Raw genomic sequence first — 12867 nt, 5'->3', positions numbered from 1 at the left:
TAGAACAGAAGTAAATTCTGCTCCAGCAGGCATAATAGCAAATTTGTGTATATGTGGAAGATTGGTGCAAGAGATATGGTGTAGATTTTTCAATCTTTAGGAAAGTACTTACTGTAGATATATTATAAAGCTATGATAAATATATAATTTAAAATTTACCCCTATCATTTAAATGAACTCACTTTCATTAAAAGTAAAAACTAGTTCTAGAATGAAGGTCATTTGGACAAATTTTCTCCAACCCAACCGTGTATTCTTGTGCATTATAAATAATCGTGAAGATGGGTACAGGTAGTCCTTGACATACGACCACAATTGAGCCCAAAATTTCCATTGCTATACAAGACAGTTGTTAAGTGAGTTTTGCCCCATTTTACAAGCTTCCTTGCCACAGTTGTTAAATGAACCACTGAAATTGTTAAGCTAATGCCGTTGTTAGGTTAATCTGCCTTCCCCATTGATTTTGCTCATCAGAAGGTGATCATGTGACCCCAGGGATGCTGCAATTATCATAAATATAAGAGTTGCCAAGCATCCAAATTTTGATAACGTGACCTTGGGGGTGTTGCAATGATTGTAAAGTGTGAAAAGCCATCATAAGTCATTTTTTTTCAATGCCATTGTAACTTTGAGCAGTCACTAAACAAATGATTTTAAGTTGAAGGCTACCAATATAGCATTCAGATAAAACGAAAATTGAGGAATTGTAGATTGCTTGGAAAATGGGTGAGGACAGTCCCTTGCTAGATGGAACTAAACTTGAAATTTTAGGTGAATTAAAATAGGTTCCTTTGAATAAAGAATAGTAGTAATTAGCTAGGTGAAAAGAGGTGCTTCCAAAGTTGTTTGTCTTAGCTCTGGTTATTTCTATATCATTACCCTGTATATGTGTGTGCATTATGTGTTTTAATTTTATTTTATTTTTGTTTCAGATTATACAATGCATCAGGAGATTTCAGAACAAATGGTGACAGATACATTTATGAGATTCAGCTTTCTTCTATCACTGATTCAAAGAATTCACAGTGCATGGGAGCTAACATCTGTCAAGTTAAAACGTCAGATACACGTACTCGTAGAGTTGGATCATCAAAAAATGCTCACTATTATATTCAAGGTAAGTAGTGACTTGCTAGTGATGAGGACAGCCTGAGTTATGTACAAAATAGAAACCCAAACTAAACAAATTGCATTAAAAGTTCAGCGTTCACTAAAAATAAAACCTAGAATGTTTTGCTTATTCCTAATTTCTTCTAAATCTTCTGTTGAAATCCAGAGTGATTCCAAAGTGATTTTATTGAGCAAGTAGGGCAATTTTGCTATGTTGTGTCTCTTCATCACTATTACCTCCCATCCCCATGTCTGCTGAGACCCCAGAATGTAACCATGTCCCATTATCAGGTATCTCACCTGCGTACTCATCCTCAATCTTCCCAGTATATATATATTTTTAATTAAAGTTTTATTTGGGTTTTCACACACACACAAAACATAATACAAGTAAAACATCTTTTTTGAAAATAGCATGGTCCCGGGTTACACTTCTTTATACAGACACAAACTCAGTTTCATGCTCATTTTTGTGTTCTATTCCATATCTTATTACTATTTTGCATTTTCTATATAGTTTTTCCCCTCTTTTAATTTTCTCAATTTTATTTTGATTATCTCATCTCAATTCAAATCATTATATTTATACTTTTGTCTGTCCTGTTTCAATTTCATATTATCTTTTCTCATTAAACAACTTTTCTCCTGTAGTTACTAACTGGAGTATGACACCTTTATATCTTTTAATTTTATCCATTCAACTCTATTTAAACTTCAATATATACCTTAAAGTTGTAACATTCAATATAATACATAATACATAACTTCCAATTGAATCCTGCTTGGTACATTCTTATAATACACGCTATATTCTTAAAAAAAGGATTATAAATATATGTAATTAAAACCCTCATTCCATTCCAATTCAGTTCTATCATTAATATTCATTAAAGTCTTAACATCTTTAACATTTCTTTTCAATTAAATATACTTCCTTGAAGACATGTATAATCTCCATAATTAATTTTCCCTTATTTCTCTTCACATATGTTTTATAAATCATTAAATATTCATTTTATTACATTTATTTATTGACAAACATTCCACGAAATTAAAATAACTATTTTATCAAACATTTTAATCATACATTGTTTCATATTTTCTACAATTATTTCTATTTCTAATATAACAATACTATCTTATGTACCTTTGCAGAATCCCTTTTTCAATTAGATTTTCACCCATTATCTCTAAATAGGCCCTGTTTCTCTGTATTTTGTTTCTGTCCTTTATAACTTCTTCTCTTTCTTCCCTCTCTTCTTCTCCCTCCCCTTTTTACCCCCTTGTCTCTCTACTTCTAATTCTCTCTTCTGCATTTCCCTCTTCTATTGCTTTCTGATTTTATACTTATTTTTCAATCTATTCTTTTTTTGGGTTGTTTTTCCTAGTCTTAAACTTTCCATTCTCTTTCCCCCCTTTCCTTCCCCCCACTCACCTAAGATTACTTGTTCATTAAAGATGGCTTCTTCTTTGTCCCAATCTTCTTGTTCTGAAGGCGTTTCTTGTTGTTTCTCATAGTTCCAAATCTCCATTTCTAAGAACTGAAATACGAAGCCAGAAAAACCTCTCCCTTCTTGTGCATCTTCTTTGTACTTTTTAAGTTCCATTTTCAGTTCTTCTAAGAGTGGAGCCATTTTAAACACTTTTAAACAACCACCCAATTGATTTTAGTCATTCAAATGCCCTAACCAAGAATCCAGAGATCACCAAGTAATCCAAATACTCTTGAGTTATTTCTTCTTATTTCTTTTTTCACTTTCTCTTCCTGGGGTTTTACTATTTTGTTGCCATGTTTCAGTTAAAATGTATCTTTTAGAAGTCTTGTTGAGCTTTTATTGTGAGTTCTTTTTAATTCCAGGCAGTCTCCTCCCTTCCAGATCTTGCCCTTTTATTCTTTTTCTCTCCTTTCCTGTTTTCAAAAGCTTTTAAGTATCCAGAAATCTTTATTACCCCTTTGACTTTTTATTTTCAGCATTAAATGCCTTTTAATATCAAAGTGGATTTTTTTCCAATTTCTTGCTTAAGTCTCTTAGCTGTCAGTATAGGAAAAGGAAAAAAAACCCAAATCCTTTCCCTTTTCTCTGTCCTTTGCTGCTTAAAGATCTTCTTTGGGAACAGTATTATTTTTTTATAGTTTAAATTCCAGGGTACTTATTTGTTGCTTTTGCTGTTTGACCCAGTCAACCAAAACTTTCTCTTCTTATCTTCCTCCTGCACATTCTTTTCCGGTCGAGTTCTTCTTTGTGGTGGCCATTTCTGACCACTGCTACAACTGCCTTCGGGAAAGGGAGTAATGGCCAGCTGAGGAAGAGAGATGCGGCTCTCCTCAACCCTGCAGGCAGTCTACCCCTTTTTCACCACCTCTACGGGGTGGCTTAGCCCTGAAACCAGCCGGCTCGGGGCGCTCCAGCGGCGAGCACAGATTGAAACCGCGCAGAGTTGCGGTTTCGGTCTGTCGCTGAAGAAGCTCAAACCGGAAGTCCCAATCTTCCCAGTATATTTCGAACTACATCCAAACACAATCCAAGGCAGGTGCTTCAATTTTTTTAGGACAGGCCTGTCAATATGGCCTGCACAGGCCATGCCTACTCCAGCTCCACAAAGGCAAAAACCATCGCGATACGTCACGATAAGGGCCGCGATGTGAGCGGGTTTGACACCCGTGCTTGAGGCTTTCTTAAAAAGCCCAGTGTCTGGGTTCCGATCAATGCCCTAATACCAGTTTTTATGGTTCCCCTAAAGTCTGATTTTGGGAGTTTTTTTTTTTTCCTATTCTCATCTTCCCCTCCCAACAATTCTTGAAGGAAATAATCACATTTCATACCATTTAATTGAAGAAAGAACTACTCGGCAGTAGCTGTTTTGTGGCTAGAATTATTTGGGCTTAAATCTACCCAATAATTTTTGTGTGATGGGACAGCCATATGAATTTGATAAAAGATATATAAATAAAGCATTTTGCACATCCCCACCATCTACTTATTTATTATAATTATACTGATGCCTCAGTATCAGTGTATGTTCTTTTTTTATTCTCTCTCCCTATTGATTTTCACCTTTTTAGTTTTCATTCCTGTGAGTAGAACTGAATAATGCTATTCATAGCCTGTCAGTCATTCCCAACTCTGAAGGATATTAATTTATCCTCTTGTCCCTCCAGATGATAGCATATGCCCTTTCTTGGCTGTTTAGGCAGATTGAGAGGCATTGAGAATTTGTGAAAAGTTCTATTTTTTTGAACATGGGGATTCTTTGATTCTGACTCAGTCATCTAGGTCACGTTTGTCTCAAAGGTGCTTTTTCAAGAGGCACTGGGACTTTCTGGTTTTTCTTTGAAGACATTTCACTTCTCATCCAAGAAGTTTCTTCAGCTCTGAAAGTCCAATCGCCTCTTGAAAAAGAGCACCTTTGGGACTTTGATTCTGACCTTTTCCTATCCCAGGGAGTGAAGATAAAGTGGCTCCTTATTTCTGCTTCTCCCTATGTATATATGTTTTGGCTCCCCTCCCCCCCTCTATATATATAGAGAGGGGGGAAGGGAGCCTAAACATATGGGGAGGGTTACATTTCCCCCTTGGTGCTCCTCTATCATCCCTTTATTGCCTTTCCAAGTTAAAGAACAACTGAAAAGGCGATACTCAATTACAGAAGAGCAGGGTGAAGGGTAAGTTGTTGTATATACAGTATATTTTTTTTCACTGAAACTTCTCTTGCTTTCTGAGAAGAGAATAGTTGAAAAAAAATGATTTTTTACATATATAGATCTCATTTTTTTTTGTTTTCCTAAACTGGGTAGCCGGAGAGCAAATGTGGGAATACAAAAAAAGATCAATCTTTGTGTACTCACCCCTTTTCCTTCCAGTCATTACACAAATGGAAACTTAATGTGTAAATTTGCCAGCTCACCTCCATGAGAGGAAAGAAGGAAACTAAAGCAAGAACATCATTTACTAAGCGAGAATGTAGCAACTTTTCTGTATAAATAAGAACAAGTAGTTCTTAGCAACTGCTAAGTGACCATTCAGTTAGGGTGGTGCTGAAAAAAGTAACTTTAGGACCAATGCCTATATTTACAACCTTCACGGTGTCCCTCAGTTATGTGGTTACCTTTACAGTTAGTATGCCTTGTTCTGTGCTTGAACTTTCTCCCCTCCTGCTTACAGAGCAGGGAACCTGGAGAAGAAGGGAGTAAGGCACACATGAGGAATGTACATAGAAAGAAATACAAGGGAGAAGTTGTCGAAAAATAATAGGCACAGGAGAGATTGACCACATAAATTGATTGGGTTTCTCCCCTCCCCCCAACCCAGTTGCTTGTTTAAGCAATTTCTGCTCTGTGGGGGGGTGTGTGCTTTTTTTTTAAATAGGCAATTGCTCCTGTGCTTGGCTCCATTTTTTACATCCTCTTCCCTCTTTGGCAGAGAGAGATAGGAAATGAAGGATTTACAAGAGAATAAGTAGGTACAAAAGGGGAAGTAGACCAGCTATTGTATCTTGTGGATACCTGCAAGAGTGAAAGTACATTTCTTCCCTATCACCTTAACAGCCCAAGAAACTGGAGGTGTCCACAAAATGTCCAACAGTTGATTGTGAATTTTTTATTTATTTTTTTCTTTGCAGATGATGTTTTGGAACTTGTGTTCTTCTCTGACTCCACATGTGGCAGAGATTCCAAAAAATCAGTTTCCTCAACTGTTGTCTTCCACTGTGATAAAGATGCTGAAGAAGGCATCCCAAAATTTCTTCATGAATCAACGGACTGCCAGTACTTATTCACCTGGTACACCTCGGCGGTTTGCCAGTTGGTGTAAGTAAATTTCATGAGAATAATTCTTGTTAATTCTTACTTCCATGTTTGTTTTTCTCTTTTTTAATTGTAAGCTACCCAAATTCTAGAGTCTGGCAGTCTCTAAAATTGAGTAAATAAATCACAAAAGTTCTATATAGTGCATACTGTCTCAACTGGAGCTAAACCTGGACATTTCTTTCTTTCTCTCAAATTATATGTGTGTGTTCACAGTTTTAGTTTTAATGGTTTTAAAGTGCAAAAAAGTACAAAAGTATTAGTGGGATCTGACCAGAACATCAATCATCTTTATTAGATTAAATTTGTCAGATGTTTACTTCAAGCTACAGCTTCTTCTGGATAAATTTAGTCTAGATCAGAGATTATATTCAGCTATAAATCTATTGAGAGAAATGAAAACAGATTGAATCTCCTTCCCCAAACTGCAGTATTGCCTGAATTGAATTTCAGTTTTTTTCATTCTCCTCAGTCCATTGCTGAATTCAGCAATTCTATTTTTTGTTACTAAATCTGAAGGATTGGTATCATGGATGTTGCCTTTTCTAGATGTTTGACCCAAATGTGACCATCATGAAGAATAAAGTGAAATATAACATACCTAACTTGAATTCAAATAGTAGTCATTCAACAGTTATATATATGACAATAACTTTAGCACCCTTTTGGACTTGAAGAATTGAATAGATAACTAAAAACCAGTGCTGGGAAATTATTCTTGTTTGGTTGGAAGTCTGCTTTTGCACAGCAGATGATACCTTTTGAATTCAAATTCACATTTCTTTATTCATTTGCAGAAGCTCTGAAACAACAAATGATGGAAAGTATGTGGAAGATTTTCCTAAAGGCCTTTCAGGAAGAAGCCAAGCAGTTGGAGCACTATTGAGTTTGCTCCTTGTGATTCTCACAGCATGTCTTGTGATCCTGTTACTTTACAAAAAAGAAAGAAGGTAGGACAAAAGAGAATGCTCAGATTTTTGCTTTTGCAATAACTCTTCAATAGAACATTTTGGAAAAATTTTAAAACCAGAAAGCTTCGGGTATCATTGAAAACAACATGTCCAACACCCATAAAACTGCTAGAACTGTTTCTCCACTAAACATATTACTATTCTTATAGGATAGTAGCAATAGGAATATTTAGACTTATATACCGCTTCACAGTTCTTTACAGCCCTCTCTAAGCAGTTTACAGAGTCAGCATATTGCCTCCAACAAACTGGGTCCTCATTTTACCAACCTCGGAAGGATGGAAGGCTGAGTCAACCTTGAACCAGTGAGATTCAAACTGCTGAACTGCTGGCAATATAACTACCGTTCCACCACGGCTCTAGAAGTAGCACACAACAAATAGTACTGGCCAATTTTTTGATATCAGACCACGCCTCGTTTTTTAAAATCAAGCACAAATGTTTTTGAAAGAGCTAATATCTACACGCATCTTTAGAAATTGCTATTGATGTCAAAACTTTGCTACTAGTAGCATCTCATTCCCACTTTTGTCATCCACTGTAACCACTACCTCCTGCCTCTAGCCCCAGGGTCACCAACCTTTTAGACCTCAGGGACCACCAAACTCATAATTTTAAATCCCACGGACCAGAGACCCTGGGATAATCCCCAAAAAAGTCTGCAGGAAAATTCCCCACCCCATTTTCCTACCGATCAATCTTTATTTGGGATTGCAAGATTGTGAGACTTGTCACGCCGGCGCAATGTCTTGGAACAGGATGCCTTGCAGGGTCCCAAAGACTCATTTCTGGTGGACTTTGGGAGAGAGAAAGAAAGACTGCTTTGCTGCTTTCCTTGCGTGCAGCCAGAAGCATAAGAAGAAAGAAACGGAAAGAAGCAGCCCGGTGGCCAGGTGAAGCACGTGGGGTGAGTGGGGCCCCCTCCACCCTTTCCCTCCTCCCCTCACTACATCATGTTGTTCACAATGCAAGCGACGCAAGCCTTGTGTTCTTGCGGGCCATGTGGGCGGCACAGCCTTGTGTTCCCACGCAGCCTGGATTAATTGCTTTGGGGGGAGGCTTTGGGGGTGACATTTCTCTGTGGACCACCAGTGGTCCCCGGCCCACTGGTTGCCGACTACTGCTGTAGCCTACCATCAGGGTCCTCTTCAAAGTCTACAGAGCTGTTCCTTGACATGTGGGCTTTCTTTCTTTGTTCAACCATGGTATCTCCCTTTCTCCCTTTCATTTGCAACTTGATAATGGCTTGTTTTATTGAGAAGACACCCAAACTTACAGATACAAAGTATAACGTGTGTAACATTAATTTTTCTTTCGTAGAGAATCTATGAAGCAGAAGATAATCAACTGCTGTCGGAGATCATCAAATGTTTCTTATAAATATTCTAAGGTATTTTATTATATAAGTGCATCAAATATTCTCCTTATAATTCTGTATGTGCAGAGCTATATCTTGTAAAAATCAGTGCTACTTAATTATAAGTAAGCATGAAATATAAATAACTGGATGAATTTTACAAACTAAACAAATCTGCCATACATTCACTAAGCATTATTTATTGATAGCTTTCAGTTGAGATTTTTGCCTATTGTTTAGTATTTGGAAGAAATGTATATACATATTTCCATTCCTCCAGACTTGGGGGAAAATATTGAAAGCATGGCTGTGTGTCATTTCAAAGGAATAAAGGCCAAATGGAAAATTAGCCAGAGTTTTGCAAGAAAAGGGGTAGAGGTTACAGTGTATTCCTCTAGATCACATTGTGGAACTGATGGCCCTTAGGGCATTTCTGAACTATAAATATAAGCCATCCTATCAGTTTCCATGCCATGTTCTTAGAATATACACTTAGCAAGTGGAGGCGATACCTTTCTCATCCTGTCTGTAGAAAACAACCCTTTTGTGTAGGAACAAGGTTGCTTGTATTTAATCAAATAATGTGGTACATAAAAGTTTGGGTATTCTTTTGAATTGTCAATATTTTTGCATAAATTTGATGTAAAACATGATCTGTTTTCCATACAAGTCCTAAAACCAGATAAAGAAAATCCAATTAATTAAATAAACCAAAAATATATTTGTTTATTTATTAAAAGAAATGATTCAAAGCTATTTTGGCAAAAATATGTGAACCTTCGCTTTCAATAACTGGTATACTTTCCTTGGGTAGCAATAAGTGCAACTAAACATTTTTTTGATAACTGTTGATCAGTCCTGCATATCAGCTTGGAGGAATTTTAGTCCATTCCTCCGTACAGAATAGCCTCAACTCAGAGATGTTGGGGGTTTCTTCACATGAATTGCTCTCTCAGGTTCTTCCATAACATTTCCATTAGATTAAGGATTAGATTAGACTTTGACTTGGCCATTTCAATACATTAGCTTTCTTTTGATTTAATCATTCTTTGGTTTTATGACTTGTGTGTTTTGAGCTGTTGTCATGCTGCATTACCCACTTTCTCTTAAATTTCAATTCCAAGACACACATCCTGACATTTTCCTCTAGAATTGGCCATACAGTAATTCAGAGTTCATAGTTCCATCAATAATGGCAAGCCATCCTAGTCAAAAGGCAGCAAATCAGGCCCAAATCATGATATTGCCATGATTCCACCACCGTGTTTCACAGATGAGACAAGGTTCTTGTGCTGGAATGCAGTGTTTGCCTTTCACCAACAGAATTTTTTTCATTCAAGGCAAAAAAAAAAACCTGTTTTGGTCTCATCCATTCACAGAACATTCTTCCGATAACTTTCTGTCATATTCAGGTCTTCTGCAAACTGTAGATGGGCAGCAATATTCTTTTTGGAGAATAGTGACTTTCTTCTTGCAATTCTGCCATGCATACCATTATTCTTCATTGTTCTCTTGATAATGGTTTCATGAATGCTGCAATTTATCAATGCAAAAGAGTTTCTGAAACATTACCCTGAGCGTTTCTAGTGTATTATACACCTTGCTCTTAGTGAGACCTTAGTGGATCAAACACTAGGTATACATTAAACATTAAGTATAGGGTTGAGTTGCCTCCATTTGTACACAATCTGTCTTACCGGATACTGTCCAAACCCTTTGAAAATAGCCTTGTAACCTCTTCTAGTCTGTTGAGAATCAGCTGTTTTCAGAGGAATTCAAAGACTTCCTTTGTTCCAGCTATGACATATTTCCATGTACCTGTGTTGTAAAGATTAGACTTTGATAGTGGATACCCAGAATTCTGTTCTTTAAGGAAGGACTTCCCATCTGATTATGATCACTCTAATTTCCCTCCAAGTGAACTTATATTCCTAGAGCTTCACATAATTTTGCCACACAGAAATATATAGTTTTGGATAATTTTCCTCAATAAATACATGAACCAGTATAATAAAACTCATTTGTTTAATTAAGCTTTATTTATCTAGTTTCAGGATGTGTGAAGAATACATCATGTTTTAGATCATATTTTTGCAAAAATATTGAACATTCAAAGGGCTTCACAGATTTTTGAGTACCACTAAAATGATCCATAAAGCACTGTATTCTTTGCTCAATGATCCGTTTTCCCATTGTTTGTTCCTGATTCCCTCTCGTAAAATATGTATGAACCTGCAAAATATTTATTTTGCTGAATATAGTTCTCCAAAATCAGATGTAGCTTGCTTTTCAGTAAACTAAATTATCATATTTTTAATACCATTCACTACTTGTGTATCCTTGGACTTGACAGATAAATACTGAAGAAGTAAATGAGAATGAAACAGAATGGCTCATGGAAGAAGTAGCCACGCCAAATCATCAGTTCAGGAAACGAAACACACATAAATGGCCACGTAGCACGAAGGGCAGTCATGTCAGATACCCTCATGTCCCTTCCAGTGGATGACATGGACAGTGAGGATGAAGTATTGACAATACCAGAGGTGAAGATTCATTCAGCAAGAGATGTTGATTCAAGAGGCTTGAGCAGCACTAGAAGGCCATTTCAAAACAAAGGTCATAAGCCTTCAAGCGGTGGAAAAACTCCTCTGCCTAACGGAAGGAAGTATAGCAAAACCAGCCCCACTTTTGGTCAAGAAGAAATGCAGAACTCCATGAACATTGCATCATACCGTGATGATAGCGACGAGGACTTGTTGAACATTTAACCTGCAATTGTGCCTAATTAAAATTCCATATGTGTATATGTATATTAAATACATTAAGGTGGGACAGCAAAACACTTCCAACCAAAAACGAAAACTTGAGTTGCTGATGCCTTTAGCAAGAGATTGTTTCAAGGGAAGGGTCGGTCCTAGTTGTTTGCAATGATTGGTGACGGCTGGGTTTCTAGCATTCAGTGAATGAAATAAAGATAATTCTCCTTGGGTAGAACACTCATATATTCCTTGGGAAGGTTTTAGAAACTGTATCATATTTTACAATGATGGGCTCAAATCTAAATGAAGTCCTTTCCGCTTCATTGTGAGACTTGATTTTAACACTCTTTATATTTATTGCTCTCACTACTCAGGTTCACTGAAAAAAAAAGATAGGCAATTTGTTCTTCCTGCAGGCAGGGTATTTTCTTCTGTAGATTCACCCATCTCATTAGGTTGGGTTTCTTTGGTGTACATCATGGAGCTGGTCTGTATCTTGAATATGCCTGTATATTTGATTTCTGTAATCTTATTCAATTAAAATAATTCATTTTGATTTGAAAAATGTTTTAGCTGGAAGGTATAAATCCTATAGCTTTAGCCTTGAGCAGTGGCTGTCCTTTGCATGTTAGGTCTGTTTTTTGGTACCAGTCATATAATGTCGTTCATCAGTGTTTACAAGACTGTTGGTACAGCAACCCAGTGCTATCCTTCAACATTAGCTGGGCAAAAAAATAACGAGTATGCCTTTCCCAAAGACCCTTTCAGGTTACCTACTAATGCTTGTAGCTTTTTCTCTCGAACTGTTGTTGTGATGAAAAAACACATGTACCCTTTTTTCCGAATGCTGTCTCCCATCAGAAGCTTAAACAATTTTTTTATCCTCGGGAAATTGCCAACTAATTCCAGGTCAAACTAGAGTATCAGCTGTATTGCCCTACAAATTTTTATGGCTGCTTTAAAGCCACAGACTTGCAGAACAGGGGCACACTAAGGTTTTGGTACTAGATGCATTTCTTTTGAAGAGTAAAACTCTTTGGATGTTGTCACCAAACTCCTTGATCATTGTTACAAGCTTCAACAATTAACCTTAAGGGAAAGCTGGAACAAGTTCTTCTTGCAGTATTTAGCATCTTAGTGCTTTTTAAGAGGCTCATGGGCAACATGTGAGTTTCTAAGAACTGTGTACCAGTATTTAGGCTGGCCAGAGGCTCTTCCTTCATTCCTCCTTTCTGTCTTGTCCTGTTCGCGTTGGAGTACTTAAGGTTGGCTTCCACTTGGTACCTGGATTTGATGTAACAAAAGTGTTTAAAGAATTTCAATAAATAAAAATTAAATTATGTTTCTGTAGGAATCTGTGTAGTACTTTTTTTTTTCATGCCTTCGCATGTCTATTATATTGTGTTTTCAAAGAAGCAAGGGCCAAACCTTTACAAAGTCCTTAATGCAGAATGCAAATAACTAACAAAATAGTGATGAACCGTTATGATGTTAAAATGGCTGAAAGAGGAATGGTATGAAAAGGTTCATTTCAAATATTGATATGGCAGATTTGTTGGGGGGTGGTCAGCATAAAATTTTAGTAAGTAAATAAGATGCTGACTTCTCAAGTTACATGAAGGGCACTAAGGGAGATCCTAGAAAATTGTTTTGCAAAGGCAGAACTACAATTATAAGGGGTTGCTGAAACTAGTACAGAATTGGAAACTTGCAGTCCTGCATACTGTTGTGCAATACTCAGTATACCTTTACATTTAAAACTGTAGTTGCCTTTAAATGTAAGTATTGTTTAGAGTTACCATTGGTCTAACACAGGGATGGGTTGTAAAAACAGTATGCTTACAGCATGCATTGCAGTAAGCT

General features: G+C 36.9%; 1 protein-coding gene across 1 annotated transcript in view; it reads left to right on the top strand.

The window, feature by feature from the left end:
• Window positions 1–11089, top strand: part of IGF2R (insulin like growth factor 2 receptor) — a 78350-nt gene extending 67261 nt beyond the window's left edge. Inside the window, 6 exon segments of the mRNA XM_026675248.2 lie at window positions 933–1117; window positions 5731–5917; window positions 6712–6864; window positions 8206–8275; window positions 10596–10667; window positions 10669–11089. Coding sequence (XP_026531033.2) covers window positions 933–1117; window positions 5731–5917; window positions 6712–6864; window positions 8206–8275; window positions 10596–10667; window positions 10669–11013 — 1012 coding nt within the window. The 3' untranslated portion in view covers window positions 11014–11089.
• The last annotated feature ends 1778 nt before the right edge of the window (window positions 11090–12867 follow it).

Source organism: Notechis scutatus, chromosome 1, assembly GCF_049901735.1.
Source record: "Notechis scutatus isolate UNSWTSFEM ecotype Mainland chromosome 1, rNotScu1.2, whole genome shotgun sequence".
In the NCBI taxonomy this organism is placed as follows: domain Eukaryota; kingdom Metazoa; phylum Chordata; class Lepidosauria; order Squamata; family Elapidae; genus Notechis; species Notechis scutatus.
This window is presented reverse-complemented; position numbering and strand designations above follow the sequence as displayed.